The sequence below is a fragment of the Sciurus carolinensis genome, chromosome 3, assembly GCF_902686445.1.
Source record: "Sciurus carolinensis chromosome 3, mSciCar1.2, whole genome shotgun sequence".
Taxonomy (NCBI): domain Eukaryota; kingdom Metazoa; phylum Chordata; class Mammalia; order Rodentia; family Sciuridae; genus Sciurus; species Sciurus carolinensis.
Window position 1 is genome coordinate 176,711,544 of NC_062215.1, and position 25,932 is coordinate 176,737,475.

Genomic DNA, 25,932 nt, shown 5'->3' on the forward strand with positions numbered 1-25,932 from the left:
TCGGAAGGTACCTGATGTCTAAGTAAATGTAGGCTTGCCATGTACCAGGCACAGTGCTAATTGCATGAGACACATTTTCCTTTTTTTTTTTTTTTTTTTTTTTTAAGATTTTCCCTTTTAATCTGCACCATAACTCTTCGTGGTCGGTATCATTAATGTCCCCACTTAACAGATTAGAAACCGAGGTATAGGGAGGTTGTTACTCATCTACAACTACTCAGCAGTGGCCCCCTACTTCTGTTTGTAAACTGAGAAAATAAAAAGGGGATAGATCAAGAAAGAACATACTAAAAATGTAAACGTCATAAAGGAAACAACCGGCGGGCAAAAGCGACCTCTTCCGGTCTCTTTTCCACCAGCGATGAGTCTCCTGCGTGGCCGGGACGCCTCCCAGCGGCCGCCTCGGCGCCCCGACACTTCCGGTTTCGGGCTGGCGTCACTAGCGAGCGTCCCGGACGGCACGGGCCGCGTGCCTGCGTCTGGCGTGAGACGTAGGGCGAGGAGGAGGGTCTTCCGGCCTCACTAAACCATTTCCGGCGGGAACCGGAAGACCGTCCCAGATGGCCTCGGGGGTGGCCTGAGTGTGAATCTGATCTCAGGGGCTGCTCGCTTTTCCGCGCCGGCTGTTCGCCTTATGCCGCGGGCTGCGGCCGCCTGCCTCCGCTGGGATCGGCGGCGCTGAGGCGCCGGGGCAACGTGCGACATGTCTTCGGGCCTCCGCGCTGCCGACTTCCCCCGTTGGAAGCGCCACATTGCGGAGGAGCTGAGGCGCCGGGACCGGCTGCAGAGGCAGTCGTTCGAGGAGATCATCCTGCAGTGTGAGCAGCGCGGCGCGGGCCGGGAGGCGGGCGGGCGGGTCCGGCGGGGCCCGCGCCCCGGCGCCGCCCGCCTCCTTTAGGTCTTTTCTCCCCTCGTTTCTCTCTTGGGGTTAGGGCGGAGGGTCCCTGCCAACTCGTGCCTGCTTTGTGGGCAGGCGCACTGGCAGGTAGGCTCCAGAAGCTCCTCGTTCAGGAGGTCGCGCTGGCGAGACGGGCGGTGAGCGACTTCCAGCGCGAACGCGAGGCATCAGCGTCGCCGCCCAGTGTCGTAGAGCGTGTGCTTTGATTTCTGAGGGTCCTTTGCCCTTGCTCCGCCTCGGTGCTCTTTCCTTAGCGGGGAAAGCCGCCTGCGTGAATGTGGATCTCTTCACCGCCACCCCTTGCCATTTAAGGGTACAAAAGTCCTTTCGCTCTTAAACACGTCCTAATGAACTGTTCCTTACCCCTCCTCCCCGAGTTGCCACAACTTACTTGACATGTTTGGGGGAAGAAGCAGCCACTCCTTGGTCCGCTGGCCTGAAGTGACCCTGAGTTACATTGATGATGGGATTCAGAATAAAAGAAGTTGCCGGTTATTGAATTCGGAGTGTGCTAAATCGGTGGTTTTCAAGGGCAACTGCAATTAGGATCACCTGGGGAATCTTTAAAAATGCAAAGCCCAAGCCACGCCCCAGATCAACTAAATCAGAGTAAATGGAGGTAGAAAAAGCAGGTGTATCTGGAGTTTCTTTGGTGTTGAGGTTTGAACCCAGTGCTTCACCCGTGCTAGGCAAGTGCCCCCCCCCCCCATTGCTGTGCTAGAGCACACATTTTGAGATAGTGTCTTGCTAAGTTACCCAGGCTGTCCTTGAATTTGCAATTTGCAGTTCTGCCTTAACCTCCCCAGTGGCAGGGATTACAGGCCACCACACCCAGTTGGTATCAGCGTTTCTGGATGCTTCCCAAGTTATTCTGGTGTGCAGACAAGTTTGAGTACTGTGGTGAATAATTGACATCTTCTCCAAAATTCCGTGGAGCAGCTTTTACAGTTGCTCTTTTTTACACCTGAGAAAACTAAGGCCAATAATAAAACAATTATTTGGGGTTGCACAGCAGATTAATGGTGGGGCTGGATTCACATTTAGGCTGGAGGTCCTTTACTTTTTTTTTTTTTTTTTTTTGTGAACAAATGGGATACATGTTGTTTCTCTATTTGTACATGGTCCTTGACTTTTGCATATGTTTTTCTTGCTGGAACTCCCCAGAAATGGCTTTTTATTGCCCATTCCCTGTCTCTGTCCTCCAAAAGGGTAATGCTGTGCCACTGTCATTTTAATATTCCTTACACTCTTAGAGGCCCTGGGAGAGTAGACTATTTCAGAAGCATAAGAAGAAGCCCCTCGACTCAGCATGATTCTCACAGGTCATGTAACTTTAGTCCTTGGGTCTTGGTTGAATGCTTTTTCTTTAAAAGGTAATACAATAGTTGGGTCAGAGGCCCTTACTTTTTCAGTTAACTTTTCTGAGTCTGATTTGCTGTATCTATAAAGTAGGGATGAAGCCTGCTCTGCTGCTTCATAAAAACAGTGCTTTGTTTAAGTGCTTTGAAAGCCATCTGTATAATGTATAAATGTAAGGTGCTTGTAATCCCATAGACATCAGTGGAATGTTTTTCTGCACTTCAAAAATGGATGTGGTGATGGGGGAGGGAGAATATAGAGCAGTCAGAATAAGAGATTAGAGATGGAGAGAGCACGACTTTAATCAGCACTAGAATAATGGATATGCCTGCCTGTGGGGCTCCGGGAAGAGAAAGAGATAAGAAATTAGCAGGAGGCAGAAGAGTGAGACAGCCTTGACTAGTCGGATCTTCTCTTTAAGCTGGAGGATTGACATCTGGGGAGAATTTTTCCAGCTGGACTGTACAAAACCAGTATGCCTCTACTCCCACCTTTCCCAAGCCAGTTAAATTCTCACCCTTCATCAGCCTGGAATTCCTTGTTTAATCCCTGCCAGAGCTTGAAAAGAAAGATGATAGAAGCTGTGGGGGGAGACTTCCCTGATTTCTAGCCTTTGTAGTGAAAGAAACCTTTGTGAAGAAGCCCTCTTGGATACCTCCTATCTTTTTTTATTTTTTATTTATTTTTTTATTTTTATAGTCTGGGAATTGAATCCAGGGGCATCTACCACTCAGCTACATTCCGGCCTTTTTTATTTTGAGACAGTGTTGCTAAGGCTGGCCTTTAACTTATATTCTCTTGCCTCAACCTCCCTAGTCCCTGGAATTACAGGTATGTGCCTGGTAAACAGCACCTCATGTCCTTTGAAAAACCAGAGATTATCACAGAGTACCCAGTTTTGATGGAACATTTTGAAGATCTTTTTAGAGCCCTTTGAGCACTGGATTTTAAACCTTTCTTGGTGTTCTCCAAGGGTGGAATCACTTCCCTGTTCAACTGATCTGTTCAACCAGCATAAGGGAAGAAAGGTGTCTCTTGTTTCTTCCCAGGAGTTCCATTTTCAGGTATCAGGGAGAAACTAGACTCAAGATTCTTCAAAGGAGAGAGAAGCTCTTTTAACAGGAAGGGTCACTAGTATAAGTCCTGTCAAAGTTTTGTTCTGGAGCATTTTTTTTATCTCAGGTCTTACAGGGTTGTAGTCACCTCCTTCAGTTGTAGCTGCTCTACAAGATTTCCATGGTCAGTTTCATGGTCTGCTTCAGACTCGCCAGAGAGTAGCACTTTGACTTGCTGAGCTAAAGAAACAGTCTCAGAATCCAGGTCTTCCTTATCTTCCTGGTTTTCTCCCCCAAGCACAGGGAGGGGCTCTCTTATCAAGCTGAGAAAACTTCCAAAAGAAATTAGATTGTTTTAAGCTCCCTCCTGAGGAATCTCATCAGAATAACTAGGACAGAATACCCACACCCAGACAGGCTTTTATCTAGAGATTACCTGGGAGACATCTGTATAAGACTATTCCTCTTCTCCATTTCTCACCCCCATGAGGAAGCATTTTAAGCTTCTATCATATGGCCCCTTCTACTACATATTCGTGTATCTCCATGTTAATAAATTTAATGTACTTTTGTTAATCTCTTTTTTATAATAGGGATGTAGGCCCTGACCCTCCAATGGGTAGAAAAGGGATCACTCCTTCCTCACCCTCCTGTAGTGCCCCCTCATTCTGTTCATATAACCACCTGCTTTTACAAACTCTTATTGTCAGTATGAAAAGTCTGTAAATTTCTTATCCTACTCTTTCATATGTTGGCTCCAACCTTTATTTTCAACTACTTATCAGAAAATTATGCTATTCCATCTTCCTTCAGCCCTAACTCAAATGTCACTACCTCTGAAACCATCCATGAAAATGAGTCATTCTCTGAGCCTTTTTTTTTTTTTTTTTAAACTTTTATTTTTATGTGGTGCTGAGGATCGAACCCAGGGCCTCACGTGTGTTAGGCAAGTGCTCTACCACTGAGCCACAACCCTAGACCCTTCTCTGGAATTTTTTATAATTGACCACATTAGATCTGGACTTCGTCATTTGTGTTTGTATTCGTAGTGATCTGATCTAAAAACTCATATTTGCCAAATTCAAGTGCTTGTTCTTCTGTATTACTTACAGGTGCATAGCTTTTTTTTTTTTTTTTTTTTTTGGTACCTGGGATTGAACCCTGGAACACTTAACCACTAAGCCACATTCTAGCCCTGTTTTTTTTTTGTTTTGTTTCTTTGTTTTTAAATTTTAATTTTTTTTTTGAATCAGGGTCGTACAAGTTGCTTAGGGCCCTTGCTAAGTTGTTGAGGCTGGCTTTGAACTCATGATCCTCTTGCCTCAGCCTCCTGAGTCTCCTAGATCACAGGTGTGCACCACTGTGCCCAGCTGATGCATAGCATTTCACTTCACCATTTGGTGTTTTAACTTCTGAGGTAAAAATAGTTAACTTTGGAAGATGACCATTTTGACTCCCTGTAATAGGGATGACATTCTGCAGGTGTGTATCCATGGATTACTGTAGCTCACTTGCCCAAGTTAGGTCAAGAAGCATCCAGGAATGTATGTTCCTAGATTTTATATGATTGTTACAGTAGATGATAATGAGGACCTCACACTCACACTTCGACACCTAATAACGATACCTAACCAAGTCTTTTTTTTTTTTTTTTTTTTTGGTCCCAAGTTTTATAAGATATGAAGTATAAATATAGCATAATAAATAACTTAATTTCTGGACTATTTCTTGTACATACAGATAACAAGTTACTGGAAAAGTCAGACCTTCATTCAGTGTTGGCCCAGAAACTACAAGCTGAAAAGCACGATGTACCAAACAGGCATGAAATAAGGTATTTTGAAACTGACCTTTATTTGTTTCATTCTCACTTAGCATTTGTCTCAGTTCAGTTGTCACTTTTCTAAAAGCAAATCAAGTACTATTTTCTTCTATTCTCCAGTTTTTGTCATCTCCTTTCAAATAAGAACTGCTAAAACCAAATAACTAAAACCATTGTTTAAAAGATCTGTACATACCTAGAAGGCTTATCAGTACAATGCTCTCAGCTGCAGAAGTTTCTCAAGGCAGGTTCCCGTGGTAACCCTAGGTCAGGTTATCTTCTAACCCAGGAATACTTAGAAGCAAGTGAATATTTCTGAATAGATTTACACAACTTTTGTTAATACAGGATTGACTGGCAAATAAGCACAAATTGCCTTTTATACAGTGCAGGCCTGTTTGATCCTTGTTAACCTAATGTTTTCGGTGTTAGCTTGTGAAATCAAATCAGCAGGTTGCGACAAGCTTTTGTTTCTTCAGTGTATTTTAAGAGAAAGTGTTTGTCCTATTGTGTTAAATATGCATGTTTGTGTTAAATATACATGTTTATTTTCGTGTTTGATATGTTTACTCATGATTGAGGATCATGGTCAAAAAATCAAAGTCATACTTTATTAATGCAGCTTAAATGTGCTTATTCTAAAGTCTTACTGTTCTCTTTCCATGATGTTTGCACATTTGTTGTGGGAACAGTGCCCATAATATTTATCTATTGCTTTACTCATTGGTTAACACTTGGCTATTGTGAAAACAAAGCTGGATATTTAAGGGGGGGTTGGTTTTTTCTAAGTGGTGGGTGTGGCCTTATTGGGAATCTGCTGAGTAGTTGCCTGCCACCCATGTTTCTTCATCTGTCAAGATGGTCTCCTGAGAGGTGACAGTGGGAAAAATCCCAAAGAATAGATGATTTGGTCCAGTAAGTAGGCTATTAGTTACAATGTAAATAAATATCTGATAATTCTTTTGGCTGAATTTCACTGGATAGTCGATTTATTGGAAGTCTTTTCCCACAAACATTATAATACATCTGTCCTATTCTCCTGATTATCTTATTCCTATTAATGTGTCCTTGTTTTCCCTGAGTCATATGTGGTTCCTTTTTTCCTTGATATCTTTCCCCTCCATTTATCCAATTAGTGTCCTAGGTTCTTTGCCCCACGGTCTCTCACTTCTGTCCCTCAGTTTACGTTCATTTTGCCATCTGCCTCTTCCTATTGTTCTGGACTATGAAGAGTCTGTTCACTTTAGGCTTTCATGACTGTGGTATGAACCAGGCGTTAGGATGCAGAGATGAGGAAACCAGAATCTACTGTGGTAGGAGACCAGCTCAAAGGGGTGTTTGCGAGGCAATGTGTTAAAGATACTCAGAGAAGATGGGGGTGCCTGGGTGGTTTCCTTCCCCATGCCTCTGTCTCTCCATGGGTCCTGCCTGTCTCGTTCTAATTAAACAAGAATCTCTGTGCTCTCTACATCAGCGTACAGTGACGCTCCTCACGAGCGTTCTCATCTTCCTGCCTGGAGGCAAGAGCCTGACTCGAGCCCGACAGTATTTTCTGAGTGTGGTTCCTGGATCAGCAGCACCATCTGGGAACTTGTCAAGAAATAGGGGATTTTGGCACTGGGGATTGAACTCTGTGATACATCCCTAGCCACCCTCCCCCCCTTTTTTTTTTTTTTTTTTTTTTTTTTTTTAATTTTGAGTCAGGGTCTTGCTAAGTTGCCGAGGCCGGCCTCAAACTTACCATCCTCCCGCCCAGCCTTCTGAGTTGCTGAGATTACAGGTGGATGTCAGTGTACCTGACTAAAAATAAAGATTCTTGGCCCTACCCCCAACATACTATAAAGAAATTTTAGTGGTGGATTCAGTAATTTGTATAAGTCCCAAGTTTTCAACAAGAAAACTGACACAGGAGCTGTAAAATAGGTTGGAAATTATAATCTAGACTTCATATATAGCATTATATTCATGTCAGTGTTATTACAATTACAGTTTTCTTATTTTTAAATTACATGATTATCGCATGCTATATTTAAGTTTTACAGGTGTTCCACATCTGGGATGATGGGACCAAAATTAGTTAAGAAACCCTGTGGGTGATTCCGATGACCTCCAAAGTCTGAGTACCGCTGCTCTCCCCGCTACTCTGAGGCTCTGTGTAAGAGCAGCATTCCCATCACCTGTGAGCTTGTTTTATTGTGAGTAAAATAGGAAGTCTTTAACCAAAAACTTGGTTCTCTTACTTTGTTTTTATTTCACAAATCTTTCTTTCTAGAATGCCAGTTCCTGGGAACAAAGGACCACATGTTATGCTTCACATAGTCCATATTGCTTTGCCTTTAAATGAGGGGATTTAGTACATACTTCCTAATTGGTCTTCCTAATTCAAGATGGTTTCATGCAGTGTCTAATCTCATGGTTCTCCATGGGCTAATGTAGTGAAGTGCCAGGTCACCTCAAAGGGTGAGTCATTCATTCTTGCTTAAATGTGCCCCAGACATTCATGTAGAGATGGAGGGTGAAGTTAGGGTTGTTGTACTGCTTCCTTCCCTCCTTTTCATTATGTCACAGGTCATATGGAGGAGGCTGCTCTCCACTGTCCCTTCAGATGTGGGTATCTTTGTCTTCCTTCTGTGAGCTTTCCTTGCGCATTGGATTCACCTACTCAGTGTGGTCTGGTAATGCTTCTCTGTAGTTTCAGCCCAGACCCTCCTCCTGAACATAATTGCAAAATTCTAGTTTTTTGTTAAACCAAAACTCTTGAGGCCAGGGAATTTCTGAAATAAAAAGACTTCAGTTTTGAGGAGGATGAAAGCCCTGCACCTGCATGGTATGCACCCTGGGAGAGCTCTGGATAGGAAGGTAGTGCTGAGGAGACGTCGTCGCTTTGGGCTGGTTGGGGTTCACAGTCCAGAAAGCTTATTTGTGAGCAGCGCATGGTGTCCTGGGGTCTGCTGTGATGGAATTTTAAGTCAGGGTTTCAAGGCCCCTTTCCAGGAGCTGCCATTCTAGAGAAAAGATTTGGGAAACTGTTATATAAGACAACAAAGCTCTTGGCCAAGGACTTTCGACTTAATAATAAAATGAGACTTTTGGTTTTTTTGTCTGCAGCTAACTGTAGTTAACTGATTGGCTTCCCTTATCTCTTTACACTCTGACCTTTATGATGTAGGACATCTCAACATTTTTCTTTTTTCGTAGTCTGCTTTTTTGAGATTGTGCAAATAATTTGCAAAGTTTTCAGAACTGAATTCACTCTTGATCTAAACTCATTTCTGAGGCTTCAGGAACATGCGCTTGCTGACTTATTTGTGTAAACCTTCAGCTTAGGCCTCTCCAGAGGTTCAGATTCTGGGATCCTTCTATTTGACATATTCACACGGATTTCCACAGCTGATCTCTTCAGGCCTTCCCCATACCTGCTGCACCCACAGTCTTGCCATTTCAGTAGACAGGCACCTGCCCTTTACCAGTTGCTCAAGTCAAAGGCCTTGATCATCCTTGACTCCTGTCTTTCACACCCCACTTCCAGTTCCAAGGCATGTCCTAAGTCCTGTACACTCTCCTCAAAATGAATTTGGAACCTGACCACATCTCCCCACCTCCCTGCTGCCACCATAGTGTGAGACTCATAGCCTGCTGATGGGTCTCTCTGTTTCTGCCCCTGCCCTTCCACAGTCTGCTCAGAACCATCAGTGGTCTGTGAACACCACCATCCTCAGGGGCTGAGGAGATTTGGCAGGATCTCCCTACCTTCTCCTTGACCTTAGCTCCTCTGTCTCTCAGCCCCTGGGCTGTCACCTTTCCCCCCAGTACACTGACCCTGTGCTTCCTCTCAAGCTTGCCCTACCTTCTACTGAGAGAGCCCTTCTCTTGGGGCCACATGGCTTGTTCCTCACTTCTTTCTGGTCTCTAATCTTGTCACCTCAGAGAAGCCACTTGTTAATTACCTTATATGCAACAGGAGCCTACTTGTGTTTCCTTTGTAGCACATGGCTCTTGACTTCACAAATTTTCTTTATTGTGTATCTACTCAATTGGTTGTCAGCTGCAAGAGCAGAGCTGTGTAGTCCCTGTCTTCTCAGCACCAGCAGTACCTGACACATGACTGCCACTCACACACTTGGCAGTGAGTGGGCTGGTTGGCTGCTCTGTGTTTACCTGCACTTTGTTCAGGAGCCTGGTCTTTATTCTTGACCTGACTGGTTGTGGCCTGGGGTGTTTGGTTTGCTGTACCATGTGTCTCACGACCTCTACTTTCCACTTACTAGTTGCTCATAATTGCCACTGCTGGGAACACCAAAATGGTTTCTTAGCTAGCTCGATGTGTACATGTTTGAAATTCTGGGGTTATTGTTCCATTGCCTAATTGCAGAGGGTTGAGGTTTGATTCCCCCCATCCACCTTTTTTTGCGTATTTTCTTGATTTGGCTGGTGGTGATTAGTCCTGGACATGATGGCTCATGGAATGACAGTCAACTACAAGAAATGGCTCAACTGAGGATTAAACACCAGGAAGAACTAACGGAATTGCACAAGAAACGTGGGGAGGTAAAGATGACTCCTCCTGTTCTGTCCTCTCTGTAAGGGTCCAGTGGGGGAGACGGGAAGACAGCCACTTCACTGGGAATTAGCAGCAGTCTAGCTAAACTGGGCATCAAAGAGTGGGGAAACAGCAGGAAGGGCGGGTCCTTGGTGACGAGGTGAGCCAGTCAGACCATCCAGTTACCATGCTTCAGCAGTGGTGGGAGCAGCACAAGTGAGAAAGCTCTCAACAACAAGGGGCTTATAGTCTGGTTCACCAGAGGTCTTTCAACACCTTCATGAAACTTTTGAGTGTGAACTTCAAAATGTTAGAGTTCTTAGAAGGGGTGGAGTCCTAGTTGTGTTTACCCTGGAGGGTCATCAGTGCAGAGTTCCAGATGAGAGAAGATTGTTTACCATCAGTTCCGCTGAGTTGACTGTGAGGTCGGGGATAGACAGGTATTCTCAGCAAGAACGTGGCAGTCACCTGGAGCACGTCCAGTCCATCCACATCTCCCTTTGAAGGGAGCAAGCAGCAGAGAGTTCCTAGGCACATCCCACATGCTCTCTTTGCCATTCACTCCCTTTCTTGATACATTTACCCAACCCCACAAACACCTTTCTTTATTAAAAATTAAGCGAACAGTCACTCACTATTTATTTTTCAAGTGAGATTCTTTTTTAGAGTGACTTTTTTTTTTTTTTATTGTAAACAAATGGGATACATGTTGTTTCTCTGCCTGTACATGGCGTAAAGGCATACCGTTTGTGTAATCATAAATTTACATAGGGTAATGTTGTTTGATTCATTCTGCCATTTTTTTCCCTTCCCCCCATCCTTCCCATCCCTCCCCTCCCTCTATACAGTCCTTCCTTCCTCCATTCCTGCCCCCCCTCCCTAAACCCAACTCCAACCCCAACACTAACCCCTCCCACCCCCCATTAGAGTGACTTTTGAGAGTGTTCTCTATCTCCCAGTTAGCTCAGTTGGTGATTGACCTGAACAACCAAATGCAGCAGAAGGACAGGGAGATGCAGATGAATGAAGCAAAGTGAGTAGAAACCTTTCCTCCTCGGGGTTTGGTGATTGGTTCACATGTTGTGTTTTGCTGTACTTCTTTGAATGGGGCCAGTAACCAGTGGTAGCCACACTGCATCCAGCAGGTGTCTCATTGCAGTGAATGCAACCTGGGCCCCTTTTCTGTGCAAAGGAAAGGCAAGTTCAATGCCCTCAGGCCCCAGGAGTCCCAGCATCTTCCCAGGGAAGTAACTGTCCCTTGCAAGTGTCCCATAGGCATTTATAGTCCTCTCATGGTGGCCTTATGTGGATTTTGGTGTCTTCCTATGGTGGAGCTGGGGCTATACTGAGAGCCTGACCATTGGGATTCATGGCTGATGTGTTAGTTAGCAGGACCATTTTTGATCAGGAACAAGAAAAACAGGGAGTTAGAGTCCTAGCACCATAGAGCTAGGGAGCCTCACAATAATACCTTGTAAGCACCTAAAGTTTTTCTTCCCTCAAATCCTGCTTTCCACAGAGCTTCTGTTACTAGTCATTTGTGGGCACGAGGAACCTTGCCTTGGGTGTTTCCTAATTGGATTGTCCTCCACACCATTGCTCCAGGCCTGGTGTGTGGCCCATGTTCCACCGCTGGCCCAAGCTCACATACTTGGCTTGCCTGTGTCCTCTGGCTTCGGTGTAGGGCTCTGGCCGAGGCCCTTTCCTTTTCTGATGGCATGCTTTCAGAATTGCAGAATGTTTGCAAACTATCTCTGACCTGGAGACTGAGTGCCTAGACCTACGCAGCAAGCTTCAGGACCTCGAGGTAGCCAACCAGACCCTGAAGGACGAATACGATGCCCTGCAGATCACTTTTACTGCCTTGGAGGAGAAACTGAGGAAAACTACTGAAGAGAACCAGGAGCTGGTCACCAGGTGGATGGCCGAGAAAGCCCAGGAAGCCAACCGCCTTAATGCAGAGAACGAAAAGGATTCCAGGTGGGCATAGACAGTGGTGTCCATTTTCAGCAAAACAGAACCTAGTTCTTTAAAAAGAAAACAATGGGTGGGTGGGGTGTGGGGTATAGCTGTCCTGTGCAGAACAGAAACACTAACAAAATCACCAATAGTAATAGACTAAAAGGAATTTGCACTTTTAAGGACTCTTAGTATGGAGCCACAGAATACCTCCCAGAAGGGCAGGGTGGAGGCCTTCTGACAGACAGCCAGGAAATGTTCCCACCCTTCATGGTCGGAATTTGCATCTGTGTAGTAGAAATGAAGGTTTTTAGAAGCCTGACCTCTACTACCAAGTCTAATACATCCATGGTCAAGGTCTACACTGCCTTACGTATGTTCCCATTCAAACCAGCAAGACAACTCTTAGAGAAATCCTATCCAGATGTGTTCTGACCAACCAGTTCAATAATTTTTGGCACCAATCCTGTAACACATCATGGGAAAGCTGGGAGGAGAGTATGATTCACCTAGAAAAGCGAAGAAAACTAAGCTGATACACTATTCACACAGCCCGGTAGATTACAACATTCTTCTGAAATCCCCATATCAGTAGTTCAGAATTTAAAAAGGTTATTCTACTTCTAGAAGGAGGATTATAGGAAGAATCCTAAGGAATGACTTTGAGCATGTGCCCCATCACATAATAAATCCATTTAGATGGGAAAGGCAGTTAAAACCAAAGCCTTAGAGGTCAAGTTAGAAAATTTGAGGGACTATCTGCTGTTTATTTTATGAAGAGTTCCTGAATAGAAGTCTTAGAGGACTTTTCAAACGTAAAACAGGGTGGCTATCCAAAATTTGGTAGGTTTCTCAACATCAAAGACACTAAAACAGTGAACCAGAATGCTCCCTTAAATATCTGTAACAGAGTCAGTAAGAGGAGCACAAAGCCTAGGTGGTTCATAGAAGCAGACTTGCTGTGGTCAGTAAATGCCAGAGAAAGGGGTGTTAAGAGGCAGGAATACTGCTGATCGTGCGGTGCCGTTGTCTCCTGGAGGGCTCTTTGGAATAAGGAGGGTCCTGCCATTCTGGACTTGTTGGACTTTATCCTAAGGAAGCAGTGGGACTTTTTGACAAATAGTTTGTGATGGCATATTTTCCGTCAGTAGTGAAAAAGTTCGTGCATCCCTTGGGGAACATTTAAACTGTGAAATGTTCATGCAGTGGAATTTATAAAGCGATCTAAGGTTGTATATTTTAAGGATACTTGATGCCTAAAATATAGTGATATAACTGGAAAATGAAATATGTTGAATGAAACAGACTATATTCATACGGCACTTTGTATGCACTTAAAGACTAGAAGAAATTGTACTGTTAGTGATGTTTGGTTTTGGTGGTGAGATGATGTTTTGCTTTCTCATTTTCTGCTTCTATGTTTTCTAACATGCTGAAGTTTCTACTATGAAAAAATGAGGAGTCCTTGTATCATTTCTGCCTCACATTTACTGTAAGATAGTTGGCTTATAGCATGGTGTTCTTAGGCAGTGTGAGGGTTGTGAGGGTCGAAGGGTGGACAGTGCTGCCAGGTGCCATGATCACCATCACTGAGGATCTGTTGGAGGGAGAAAGCCCTGAGTGCCACACTGAGAGTGCTGCTAACTTTAACAAGACTATAATATGTCTGCCCTTGTTCCTTCTTCCTCCCCTTAAAATGACTTCCAAGGATTATGCCCTTGGAGTGTGGTCTTCTGACTGCAAGTGTGGGGCCTAGGGAGTCAGAATCCCTGAAAGCCTTCCCTCTGTTGCCTGCTTTTTGCTAATCCCCTGACGTTTCCCGACTTCAAGCAGCTTTTGTTGAATTGGGTTGTGATGGCAAGCTCTTCCTGCTCTACGTCCTGTAGTAGACCACGTCCCCACAGTTGGGCTCAGTAGCTGCTAATGCTTTAAGATGCACCCAGGGGTCATCTGAACTACCAGGGGAATACCTGTCCTGTCAGCCCCACTGATGAAGGCCCGGCTCAGGTGCTGTTCTTTTTTCCTTGTCAGTTTTTCGCCTCTTGACAGGATGGGGACATGAAGGTAGAGAAAGGAGTAGGTTTTAGATGGTCTACCAGCAGGTGCTACAACTTAGAGCAGCATGACTCACTCTACATCCAGATTCTGGTTTTCTCCCAGCCAGCTAAGGAGTCTTTGGTAAATTGTATATATTATAATTTTTCCCGTGAGACTTAATTTTCATCCTAATGAAGAGCATAGTATAATGTGCTTTTTCAAGCTACACCTTAATCTCATCCCAAGATTCTGATAGGCCACTTATAGGACTTTTCCCAGTTGAAGAATCTGGCACTGTGGGTAAGGCCTAAAAGAAATTCTAGCAGAGTATTGATTGGAGCTCAAATCAGGTCTGGAGTTCCAGTTTGGGGGCATTCACAGATGATTAAAATTGCCAAGGCAGGGAGAACGAGGCTCTCAGGTTTAGCTGGAGTTAGGGGGTGGGCGGGATAAGTGAGGCTATTTCACATTCCAAGTTAGCCACAGCCACGGCTTCTATCGTTAGCCTTCGTCGATTAAAGTTATCTACACTTTGACAGTCGAGTTTCATTATACCTCCCTTGCCCCGTCTGTACAGTGAAAGTAACAGTAGTTAGCCCTCAGAATCACAGCCTCAACACCCACACTGCTCAAGGAAAAAATGTGGGTTTGTGCTGAGCACATGAAGACCCTTTATTCTTGTCTATATCCTAACCTGTAGAATATGCCAACTATTTTCATAGCATTTACATTGTATTAGGTATCATAAATATCTAAAGATGATTTATAGTATATGGGACGATGTGCCTAAGTTCTCTGTACATACTGTACCATTTGGTACAAGGGACTTGAGCATCTCCGGATTATTGTATCCATGGGGGTGGGAGGGTTGTCCTGGAACCAATCCCACACAGATACTGGGGGACAACTGTACTTACCTCAAAAGGTATTAGAAGAATTTAATTAATTGATCCATAAGATGATTAAACCGTGCCAAGTACAAGTAAGTCCTAAGTCAGTCTTTACTATTATTGTTCATGCTGTGGGTGTCTTAATATAGTACTGTCTAAGACTGCTGCAGAAAGCTAAGTTGTGGCCCTGATCAGCCCTCAGTAAACCTGAAGTGCCCTCTGTCCTGAGAGGCCCTGGCCCCAGCAGGTGACCTTCCTTGCTAGTTCACCTGCTTTCTCTTGTAACATGATCTCTCCTCCAGGCATTCCTCTGAAATCCTTTATAATGGAGTGTGTGTGTGTGTTGAAATTGAGACTTTGGTGTCTTAGCCCGGGCTAACTGTTGTTTTGCATACACTGAATGTTCAAATGTGCTGTCAGCACTAGTAGTTTATTGCAAGTGAAGCCTCCATGTTTTCCTCATGCAGACATAAACGATAAGTTTTTTTTAAACAGGAGACGGCAAGCCCGGCTGCAGAAAGAGCTTGCCGAAGCAGCAAAGGAACCACTACCAGTTGAACAGTAAGTAGAGAAAAAACAATCAAAACTATGTTCTTGACCTTTTCTCTTTTAAAATTGTTTTAGTATGTTTTTATTCCTGTAAAATCAGTTTAAAGATATACCTATAAAATCGCTTTAAAGATACTAGAAAAGAAAACTGAAACTAGGTACAGTGGCACACGCCTGTAATCCTAGCCGCTAAGAGGCTGAGGCAGGAGGATCACAAGTCCTTATTTTGGGGGACCTGTACCAGGGATTGAACTCAGGGGCACTCAACCACTGAGCCACATCCCCAACCCTATTTTGTATTTTATTTGGAGTCAGGGTCTCACTAAATTGCATAGCACCTTGCTTTTACTGAAACTGGCTTTGAACTTTTGATCCACCTGCCTCAGCCTCCCGAGCTGTGAGGATTACAGGCATGAGCCACCAAGCCCAAGAAGGATTGTGAATTCAAAGTCAATCTGGGGATGTGACTCAGTGGTTAAAGCACCGCTGGGTTCAATCCCCAGTACAGACAAAGGGGTAGGGAGGAGGTGGGGGAAAACTGAAAAGGCAAAAGGTAGAAACATGTAATTCTACCACCACCCAGAAAATAACATCCCCTGGATAATTCTAATTTTATTTTGGTGGTTTCTGATTCCTCACTTAAAAATTAGGTACTGAGTATAGTCTTTGGCCATATTTCTGATTGTTTACTTGGGACTGATTCTTGAAAAATTATAGTCAAAACAGTTTTAGAAAACATTGCCACATTGCCTTCCAAAAAGTTGTTCCTGTTTACACTCCTCATAAGCTGAGTGTGAGCCCAGCTTCCTGTGCCTGGGAGGCCTCCTCATTTTCTGTGGACACTGGTCTCTTTGGTGTCTAATTGGGCCTGTCATGTAATCTGGACTAGGGTTTCATTCTGTTGCTCCCCTTTGGTCTGTGATTTTTAAGTAGCCAAACCTTGGAAACATCAGCGAAGTCTGAGATCTCTGGGCATAGAAAGAATCAAGTATGTGCAAGAGTGTTTTTCCTCATCTGCCTGTGAGTTGGGGAACAGGTGGGGTTTTGCTGGAATGTGAAGCTTCGTTTGGCTCCAGTTTTTTGTTTTGCTCTAGTTCAGGACGGGTTTCTTCTCTGTTGAAGTGTATTTGGGAATTTAGTGTCAGAATTATAATCCAGTGTGTTTGTTGTTGTTTTAATGTTGGTTGCTTCCTTGTAAGTTGAGGAGTGGTTTAAATTCAATTAGTCATCCACTAGAAAGTCTTGATTTATAAGAAAAAAAGGTTCTCATACTAAGCCTTTGCTCTAGATGTAGAATATGTAACTCCTACCCTCTCAGATGTAGAAAAATAATCTCAGATGTATTTTTCCAGAGTCACAAATTAAGTAAATAGTTGATCTAGAAATGAGGTTTGGTTCCTTAAAAATATTAGCTTACAAAAGTGTGAATTATCTTTCTCCTATTTTCCAGTATTACCCGGTGGCTGGGTGAGACATGATTTAGATGGCCACAGCATCCTACCCCAGGTCACTCAGGAAGGGCCTGCACAAGGGTGTAAACCTGAGAACTTTGGCTAGAAGGTTTCTTAATCTCTGCTTCCTGAAGAGTGAAATTTCTGGGTCAGACCCTCTTTTTAATGGTTAGTTGGAAGTCCTGGTATTTTCTTGTGGTCCTGGGCCTGTGCAAAGATCCTGGAAATTTAGGAACATAAGATTCTGTTTTAACCTGAGCATTGTTGTAGGCTCAGTCATGTTTGGCCCTCTTGCCTTCCATACAGTTCTGTTGTCCTCTTGTGATCACAGGTGACTCTCACAAACCTAGATCTGTGAAAGCCAGCCAAGAAGGAAATCAGGCACAGCCTTGTTCTCGTTATTCTTTTCTACATCCTGGCCAAGAATGTGGAGCAATTATACATAATGCTAGAATAACTAAAGGAAGACAGATTTACTTTGACATGGTTTAACTTGCTTGGTAATAAGTTCTTAAGTATATATTCACATAATCCAGATAAATAAACATTGAAAGGGAAAAATCTTGCTTTCAAGTTCTTAAGGGCCCCAACAGTAAGTGATGAAATCTTGGCCTGTTACACTTTATTATTTTACTTCTCCATGAGGATTGTAGCTCAGTAAGAGGTCATTAAAACCAAAATAATTATTGCCTTCCCCTGGTCAGGAAAGACATGGCCTGTAAAAATATGAAAGAAGGGGAATTCCAGAGGTGCTTTGCATCCAGTGGAATAAACAGCAAAAGGAGCATGTTCCTGTGACGGGTGATGTCCTTGGAATGCGATGGGCTCCCCAGATGTCAGAAGCACCAAGGACATAAACAGAGTCTGTGATACCCATCATCAAGTATGAATGGTGATTAGAGTTTGCTTTTGAAAACTGTTCTCAGTTGGCATTCTGGATCTGTTTTAACAGGTTTTTGTTTTTGTTTGTTTGTTTTGGTACTGGGGATTGAACCCAGGTCCTCGTGTGCTAGGCAGGCACCCTACCACTGAGCTACTTCAGCCCCGGTGTTCTGGATATGAACAGGTTACATGTTTCTTTTCGTGTTCATCTGTGACAGTTTCCCTTTTCTCCAAAGAACCTTTCACCATCGCTGTTATAGCCAGGTGTCATAGGTTGCGACTAAAAAAATGATATTGGCCTTTGCAGAACTGATTCTCTGCAAGTCCCTGATTATCAGAATTAATCTTTTGCCCTTCTCTCCAGGGATGATGATATTGAAGTCATTGTGGATGAGACCTCAGAGCACACAGAGGAGACCTCTCCTGTGCGAGCTATCAGCAGAGCAGCCACGTGAGTAGATGGGTGGACAGGGGACAAGCAGCAGTTTGATAGCATATTTGTGGACATAGCAAGAACAAAATCTGCCCATGCCTCCAACCCCTTCGTGGAGTAGCTAGCTAGCATCTGATACTCCCACCATGGAGATATCCAGTCTGTCTTGTTCATCTCCACCTGATGGAAAAGGGAGGGAAGCAGAGCACAGGGTGTCTTCCTAAAAGATTGCCAGTTAAACCTTAAGCAGAATGACCAGACCCCAGGGCTCGAGGGTTTTTTTTTTCTGTTTGCTAAAGCAAGACTAAAAGAGTGGGGATTGGTTATTAACACCCTGAAATTGTTAGGTCAGTTAGATTTAAGTCCTTGTCTAGATTTCGTTTCCAGGCAAATTAGTTTAATCCTAGGGAACCTTGTTTCTCTTCAAACTGCAAGGCTGGGTTTTCCCTTCTACCTTCCCATTATTTCCTGGTGGTTCAAGTACTGTGTGTTTTTCTTGGCTGGATTTTGGGACCTGAGTGGGGAAAATGCTCCTAGGTACTTGTTTTATGGGCTGTTTTGATTGATTATATGGGTGAAATGTTTCTAAGGTTTAAACCTATCCTCCCCTCCTCTTTAGTAAGCGACTCTCGCAGCCTGCTGGAGGCCTTCTGGATTCTATCACTAATATCTTTGGGTAGGTTAGAAGACCTTCACCTTTCCTTTTTTAAATGTGTGTAAATATACCTAAGCGTATGTACATGATTTATTATTTTTTAATTGTACCAGAATTTCAGTGGTGCAGCAAATACAGATGCCTTAATTTTGGCCATTCATGTAGCTTCTTCCTTTTTTCCTCAACTTTCTCTTAATCTCGCTTTGTGCTGATCTCTGGCCTTTCCCTTTAGTCTGTCCGAGTCTCCCCTTTTGGGACATCATTCTTCTTCTGATGCTGCCAGGTGAAAATATTACCCTCTTAGCCAAGCATGTGAGTGTGGGTCATTGATAGTCACGCTGATCATGCTGCACTGCCCGCAATCATCAGACGTCGACATGCTAACCACAGAGTGCTTTGCATGCTCCCAGGAATGAATGCTGGAAGCCCCCCGAATCTGGGCAGTCAAGTGGAGCTCCTTGTATAGTCACACGCTCTTGGCCTCTTTCTTTTGGCATGCATTCGACTCCACCTTGACCACAGTGTATGCTGGGGGTGATCGTAATTAGGCATGGAAATCATCTTAAAATAGTGTTACAGAAACACCAAAGAGCTACCTCTGAACTGTTATTAAGTTGGAAAAAGTTCCCTAGCAGTTAGCGGGGTAAGTGATCTTACAGGATTGTGTTTTAGTGTTGTTTGGAGCCCTTGAGTTAGAATGCAGTACAGTGAAGGATGTGTCAAAACTCTGCTTTGTCCTCTGAGTGAGGGTGCTTTTTATGGTTCTAAGGGTCTGGAAGGAAAAAGCTGTTGACACAGACTGTCTGCTTAAATAAGATCATCTTTAAGGCCTTTCTGACAGCTTGAAGAGCAGTGATCCTGTGCGGTCTCATCTAATATTTACCTTTGTGTTATTCTTTAGGAGACGCTCTGTCTCTTCCTTCCCAGTCCCCCAGGATAATGTGGATACTCATCCTGGTTCTAGTAAAGATGTGAGGGTACCAACTACTGCCTTATGTGTCTTTGTAAGTATGCTTTGTCCTTGCACCCTTCCATGCTTGGTATGTTACGAGGACCTGATCACTAAAGGGTCGTTTTCATAACTGCAAGTGAACTTTCCATCATTCACTTATATCAAGCTCGTATACCTGTTGCTCTGTCCTCTGTGTGGGATTCATATATTTTGCTTAGCTTCAGAGCACAGAATTTATTACAGCTATCCTGGGTAATACCACACTGGCTGTGGGAGGAAGGATTTGATAGCATGAGGAATGGAGCAAGGGAAAACTAATTAGGGATGGTGAGAAATCAAAGTAATTCATACAATCATAGTCACCAGATAGCTGCGATGTAGAGTGAGATTCTAGCTAGTGGTCAGTTTTGGTAGTCTAGCAAGGAAACTCTTGGTTTCATAAATGAAATCCTTGTCTGTCTGACTTCTACCACTCAGAGCCTATGATTGGTTGCAGTCTGGGCAGAAGCCACCGTGAAATCAGGACTGCCATCTGGAGTTCAGAACTGGGTCCTGGTACTAACAGATAATTTTTATCCCAGCCAGTATAAATGAACCAGCCAGGGAAATAATGTCAGATGCCTGGCTGAGGCTGTGAAAGCACTGGAAACGGGGAGGGCAGCATGAAGAGCAGAGCCAGGGTTGGGTTGACACTGGTATGGGCTTGGTAAACTGTAGGGACCAGGTACGGCCAAAAGAGGCTGCTTTCAGAAGAGGGAAAGATTTGCTAGAAAAATGGAATGACATTTAGGTGGTGGGAACTTTCAGATCCAGGCACCCAGAGGAGCTTCCTTCGGTAATTCCGTACAGTGGGCTGCCTGGTGACAAGCTGTCTTCACTGTTGACTAGCCTGTGTTGGAGGAGAAGTTGGGCTGGGGAAGGACTCCTTCCCACTCCTGTGATTCCCTAACAGGCCTGAGCATCTCACAGTGGTCGATGATGATTGGTAAAAGGTCTGATTGCACTGAATGTCACAGTCCCTTCCTTGCCCTCACTCCCAGCAGCCCCTTTTTATCCCCAGCACAATAAGTCATGTGTGTGGGATGGTGGAGCTGCTGATAACCAGGGATTTTGTCAGTGTGTGTTTCGGAGAGTGAAAGATTCACGGCTGACGAGTATCCAACAGAACGTGTTACTCAGGAGCTTGATGAGTGGCAGGCAGGGTGTGACAGTGCATGATCTCAAGTTTTCAATCTGAGACCTCAGGGGGGAAGAATTTATTTTGAAAAGGAAAAAAGTCAGTTCCATCATGAAGATTTTCATGAGTGGAACATGAGGAAAAAAAGTCAGTTCCATCATGAAGATTTCCATCAGTGTAACATGAGGGGAAAACTGGGAAATCAAATCATCAAAGGTGCTTGTTTCCCACTTAGTGGAGATGCTGCTGCTGGTGGCTCTGCCCACACTTCACTGGACTTAAAGCAAATCACAGATGATATACTTCACGCAGAAATATTTCTGTGTCCACTGTCCTATTAAGAGAGTGAATTATAGCGGTGCCTACTGTTCCCTCTGCCCCTTTTGGGGTGGATTTCTTTCTGCCCTGGGTCCCGTTCTTATCCTGAACCTGTGTGCCATCTTTTGAACTTAACGTTTCTGTGTTTGTGCCAGTCTCACATTTCCACAAGGAATTTTTTTTTTTTGCAGATGAACAGAAAGAGGCTTCGAAAAGTTAAGAAACTCGGCAGGGGTCCTACTGCTGATGCATGCTAGTTCCATAATGTTTAAGAAAGAACTACATAGAATCCCATTATAATACTAATGGACATTTAGCAATAGGACTATTATGTGCTTATAGTAGGACTTAATCAGGAAAGCTTTCTTAGCCTGGTGTGGTGATGTAAACCTGTAATCCAAGCTGCTGAGGAGGCTGGGGCAGAACGATCACAAGTTCAAGGCCAGCCGTAGTAATGTAGTGAGACCTTGTCTCAAGATAAGATTGGGCTGAGAGTTGGTGGTAGAGTTGTAGTCCAGTTGTAGAACACTTGCCTAGAATGCATGAGGCCCTGGGTTCAAACCTTAATACCAAAAAATAATGAAAAGAAAGGTTTATTTATAAGAGGCCATATGCTACAAATATTTAGATACATAGTATTTAACATCAGTAAGTTAGTAATAGGAGTAGATAAAATATCTAGACCAAAAGAACCATTTGGTTCTAGACTTGCTTTTAAGCTAATAAGATAAATACAGGTCAAAGTGTCATTATTCTTAGAAGAAATAAGATTACTTCAAAGACAAAAAAAAATAAAAGATTAATGCAAAGACAAACTTAAGGCAGATTATCTACTAATTTTACTTTTTGAGGTTGTAATACAACTAAATAAATGCAGCTGTAACTCTTAAGAATAAAATGCTACTAGAGGGGCTGGGGATATAGCTCATTTGGTAGAGTGCTTGCCTAGCATGTACAAGACCCTGGGTTCAATCCCCAGCATCACCAAAAAATAAAATAATTGCTACTTGAACCTTAGAAGACCTTTGACCAACAGTCCACTTCAGATTATGGTTGGCTCCACCTCTATTTAAGGATGCGTTTTGCCTTGAGTTAGACATTGTGTGTATGTATTTGGGGCTCGGGGATAGTACTGATGGAGCTTGAAACGCGGTGTTTGTTTCACAGGACGCACACGATGGGGAAGTTAATGCTGTGCAGTTCAGTCCAGGTTCTCGGTTACTGGCCACAGGAGGCATGGACCGCAGGGTTAAGTTATGGGAAGCATTTGGAGGTACGACCTATGTTAATAGAATGTGGTTCCCTTGCTCTCAGGCATTCTGAATTGTTTATCTTTTTTTTTTTTAATTAATTTTTTTTAATTACATTTTGCTGGGTGCCATGCACACGCCTGTAATCCCAGTGGCTTGGGAGGCTGAGGCAGGAGGATCTTGAGTTCAAAGCCAGATTCAGCAATGGCAAGGCACTAAGCTACTCAGTGAGACCCTGTCTCTAAATAAAATACAAAATAGGGCTGGGGATGTGGCTCAGTGATTTAGCATCCCTAGGTTCAATCCCTGGTATCCCCACCCCCACCCCCCAAAAAAATACAAACATTTTATATAAGGAATCATCTGACTAAAGCATTTTTACCATTTCATTTTCTCTTTATATCTGAGTATGTTTGCTCTTATTTCCCAAAAAATGACTAAAAATACTGTTGTTATGAATATGTTTAGGTTAGTAATTGCTCCATAATTTTTTCACACAGTAATCAGAACATCTTGAAAAACAGTACCAATTTCAGAAAGAAAATAAATCTTTAAATAGTGGAAGTGACCTAGATAAAAACAAGCCATATCTGAGCTCGAGAAAAGGAAAAAGAGGAGTGTTACCAGGAAAAGATGTTGAACCAAGTGGTATTTCATGAAAATATCTCTTTGAATTCTGAAGGTAGATGTCCAGTTTTGACATTTTTGAGATTCAGTTACATGTGCATATATTGTCACTGAACTAAATGGTAAGCGCTAAGGCTGAAGATTTTTATTGGAACTGGAATCACTTTGTCAGGTTTCTGTGATAGTAGCATACATTTTCACTGACCCCAATAAATAGCTCCAAAGTGCCTTTGTCCATATTAATTCCTGTGATCCTTACAATAGCTCCATGTGGTTAGAAAGGTAGTTCTTATCCCTGTTTAACAAATGAAGACAGTAAAACTCAAGAGATGCAACATGGTTTATGCAGTTGATTTACACAGTTAGCAAATTACATGGCAAATGAGTAGTGGAGCCAGGACTAATCAAAGTCCTATAACTTGAAATCCTTTCTCTTTTCCTTGCCACTCCCTGAGCCCTGAACCCAAGAGTGCTTTTCTGCTGGTGTACATCCCCAACACTTTGAGACAGGGTCTCAGCAAATTGCTGAGGCTGGCCTCAAACTTGCGATCCTCCTGCCTCAGCCTTCCAAGTGACTGAGGTTACAGGTGTACACCACCATGCGTGGCTGAAATCCCATATTCTTAATAATAGTGTTTTCTGTGCTATGAAGCAATAGAAAAGTCATATGGATTACCACTTCTGATGTTTGAGCAATAGCAGTCTGCCCTTTAGTTAAGATAGATTTGTTGGTGAGCACTGTACCTCTCTCCTCTAGCCTTTGATTTGCCAGAAAGTGACTCAGTTAAAAAACCCTGTCTGTGACAGCTGGTTGAAGCACATGGAGATTTTTTGTTTTGCCCAGAAACACGATTGAAGTGGATGCTAATGGCCAAAACTGTTATAAATAATAATGAACCCCTATCATAAGAAAAGAAATCTTAGGGAATTTGGTTTATAAAATTTTAAGCAGAGCTGGGGGTGTGGCTCAGTGGTAGAGCACTTGCCTAGCATGCAAGTCCAGGTTTGATCCCCAGCACCACAAAAATAAGTTAACAGTTGAACAGCTAGTCTGTTTCCATTATGCTCTTGCAGATAGTTAGAAATAGTACATGGAATATTTTAGTTTCACTGCCCAGTCAGTGAAAGCACCTCTGAGAAGATGAGTGGGGTGAGTGCAGGGCTGCAGAGGAGTGCCACAGCCTGCTGCAGGGCGGGGCTCCTTGGCTCCTAGTTGGGTTGCCAGTGTCACAGGCACATGCTAAGAAATGTTGAGGCCAAATCCCTGAAACTTCAAACCAAGCCTCTTTGGCTTTCTATTAACAAGTCAGTTAACCAAAATTTGTGAAATTTCTTTTCAGACCTTAATGAAAATGATCACACCATAGATTCAGAAATTTTCTGATCAAAATTTCTACAAAAGTATTTGGCATGAATACTGATCAAACCCAAAGACTAAATGTATGTGAATTAGAAAATTTTACTGAGAAGTCCTGGACCTAAATAAACTCAGTCTCTACTTTAATTGATGTTTTATAAAATACACTTTGCAAAGGGAATTAATAATTCAAAATGTCTCAGAATATTTAATAATATGCTAGAATCCATACCCATTTGAATGTTCATTGTTTTAGAGGCTAATAGTATATTTTGTCACTTACATTCTGTTTGTCCTGTTTTATTCTATAAAGGTGCAGGAAAGTTCCTGTTTTGACATCATAATTGGCTATCATTGTATTTCAGTGCCCATCAAACTCGTTTATCAACTTTAACTTCCTGTCTTTTCTAAATCTTTTCATACAGATAAATGTGAGTTCAAAGGCTCCCTATCTGGTAGTAATGCTGGAATTACAAGTATTGAATTTGATAGTGCTGTAAGTATCTAGTATCTGTGATTTTAGAGATTTTTGAAAAGTTAGACCTCTGATTCTTAAGTAGTAACTGGTTTCTCTGCCATTCTTCACATCTTAAGTCAAATCTGTGTTAGAGAAATAGAACTAACTGGTTTATCAACTCTGATAAACCCTTCCCTTGAGTTTTGTTTTGTATACCAGCCTTGTGTTACTTGGTACCTCCTGCCCCTGGTACTGGGGATTGAGCCTGGGGTGCTTTCCCACCAAGCTACATCCCCAGCCACTTTTTTGAGACAGGGTCTTACTAAATTACCCAACCTGGCCTTGAACTTGGGATCCCCCAACCTCAGCTTCCCATACAACTGGGAATACAGGCGTGTGCCCTTGTACTCAGCTTACTCAGTACTTTTAATTCTATTTCATTGCATATTTTGTGTGTTTAGATCCTGTGCTGTAGGGGCACAGTGTGGTCCTACTCCTCAGTGAATTGCCATTTAAATGAAAATGGTTTAAAAGCATTAAACTGCAAGTGTTGAAATGCGTGAGGTTTAGGGAACAAACAGGCCCTCTGGGCACAACTCCAGGTAATCACAAAGGTTAGATGTAAAAGGCCCAGCGCTGAAACTGCAGGGAGAGGAAGCAGAGAGAGAAGAGTGGAGGCAGGACTGGTGTGCAGTGGCTAGGTGAGGCGACAGTGTCCCTGCTGCTCAAGAGTCCTGTTGCTGTCATCTTGGGTGAAGGTCCTCTGGGACCTGGAACATCTTGTGCAAAACCCATGCTGTAGAGAGAGCTGTCTACATCTGCTGCTTTGACCAAGCTAAGAACTCGCTCCCGAAGGATGTCTTTGTGCCCCTAACAAACTGTTTGCTTCTTAACTCAGTAAGTCCCAAGTTATTATGAATATGTTAACAGAAAGACATGGGTGCATTTATAAGATAGATGAGCTTATATGTATGTATTATTACATTAATGAATATTAGTGGACATTATTATTCCTCTTATGTAATTATATTACCCATTATACAAGTTTTTATAGGTGCTTCACATCTTAGTGGACAAAATGGGTTAATAACCACTCCTCGAGTTAATTGGGGAATGATAAGCAAATAAGACTGGAAAGTTAGATGTAGATCAGAGTCTACCTTGTGTTGAAGGGTTGAGACTTCAGTGAAGCCATGTGGAGGATTGAGAGGGTGCTTTGGTTTTAGGAAGCAGACTCAGGGTTTTGCATATGTTTTGCAAGTGC

The 25,932-nt window shown here is 43.2% G+C and overlaps 1 protein-coding gene and 1 non-coding gene across 5 annotated transcripts in view; both read left to right on the forward strand.

Moving 5' to 3' along the window:
- Nucleotides 1–543: 543 nt before the first annotated feature.
- Nucleotides 544–25,932, forward strand: part of Atg16l1 (autophagy related 16 like 1) — a 37,262-nt gene continuing 11,873 nt past the window's right edge. The window contains exons 1-12 of one of the 4 annotated variants that reach the window (XM_047544474.1): nucleotides 544–818; nucleotides 5,053–5,146; nucleotides 9,577–9,682; nucleotides 10,634–10,707; nucleotides 11,403–11,654; nucleotides 15,056–15,121; nucleotides 17,807–17,893; nucleotides 18,495–18,551; nucleotides 18,763–18,813; nucleotides 19,432–19,534; nucleotides 22,145–22,250; nucleotides 24,637–24,707. In XM_047544474.1, coding sequence (XP_047400430.1) covers nucleotides 704–818; nucleotides 5,053–5,146; nucleotides 9,577–9,682; nucleotides 10,634–10,707; nucleotides 11,403–11,654; nucleotides 15,056–15,121; nucleotides 17,807–17,893; nucleotides 18,495–18,551; nucleotides 18,763–18,813; nucleotides 19,432–19,534; nucleotides 22,145–22,250; nucleotides 24,637–24,707 — 1,182 coding nt within the window. In that variant the 5' untranslated portion in view covers nucleotides 544–703. Of the gene's footprint in view, nucleotides 819–5,052; nucleotides 5,147–7,168; nucleotides 7,330–9,576; nucleotides 9,683–10,633; nucleotides 10,708–11,402; nucleotides 11,655–15,055; nucleotides 15,122–17,806; nucleotides 17,894–18,494; nucleotides 18,552–18,762; nucleotides 18,814–19,431; nucleotides 19,535–22,144; nucleotides 22,251–24,636; nucleotides 24,708–25,932 lie in introns of those variants that run through there. The other 3 variants (XM_047544477.1, XM_047544475.1, XM_047544476.1) reach the window with 3 other exon arrangements.
- LOC124981555 (small Cajal body-specific RNA 6) lies at nucleotides 20,453–20,723 on the forward strand. Its single transcript, XR_007108062.1, has one exon. It is a non-coding gene; the product is annotated as a small Cajal body-specific RNA 6 (non-coding RNA).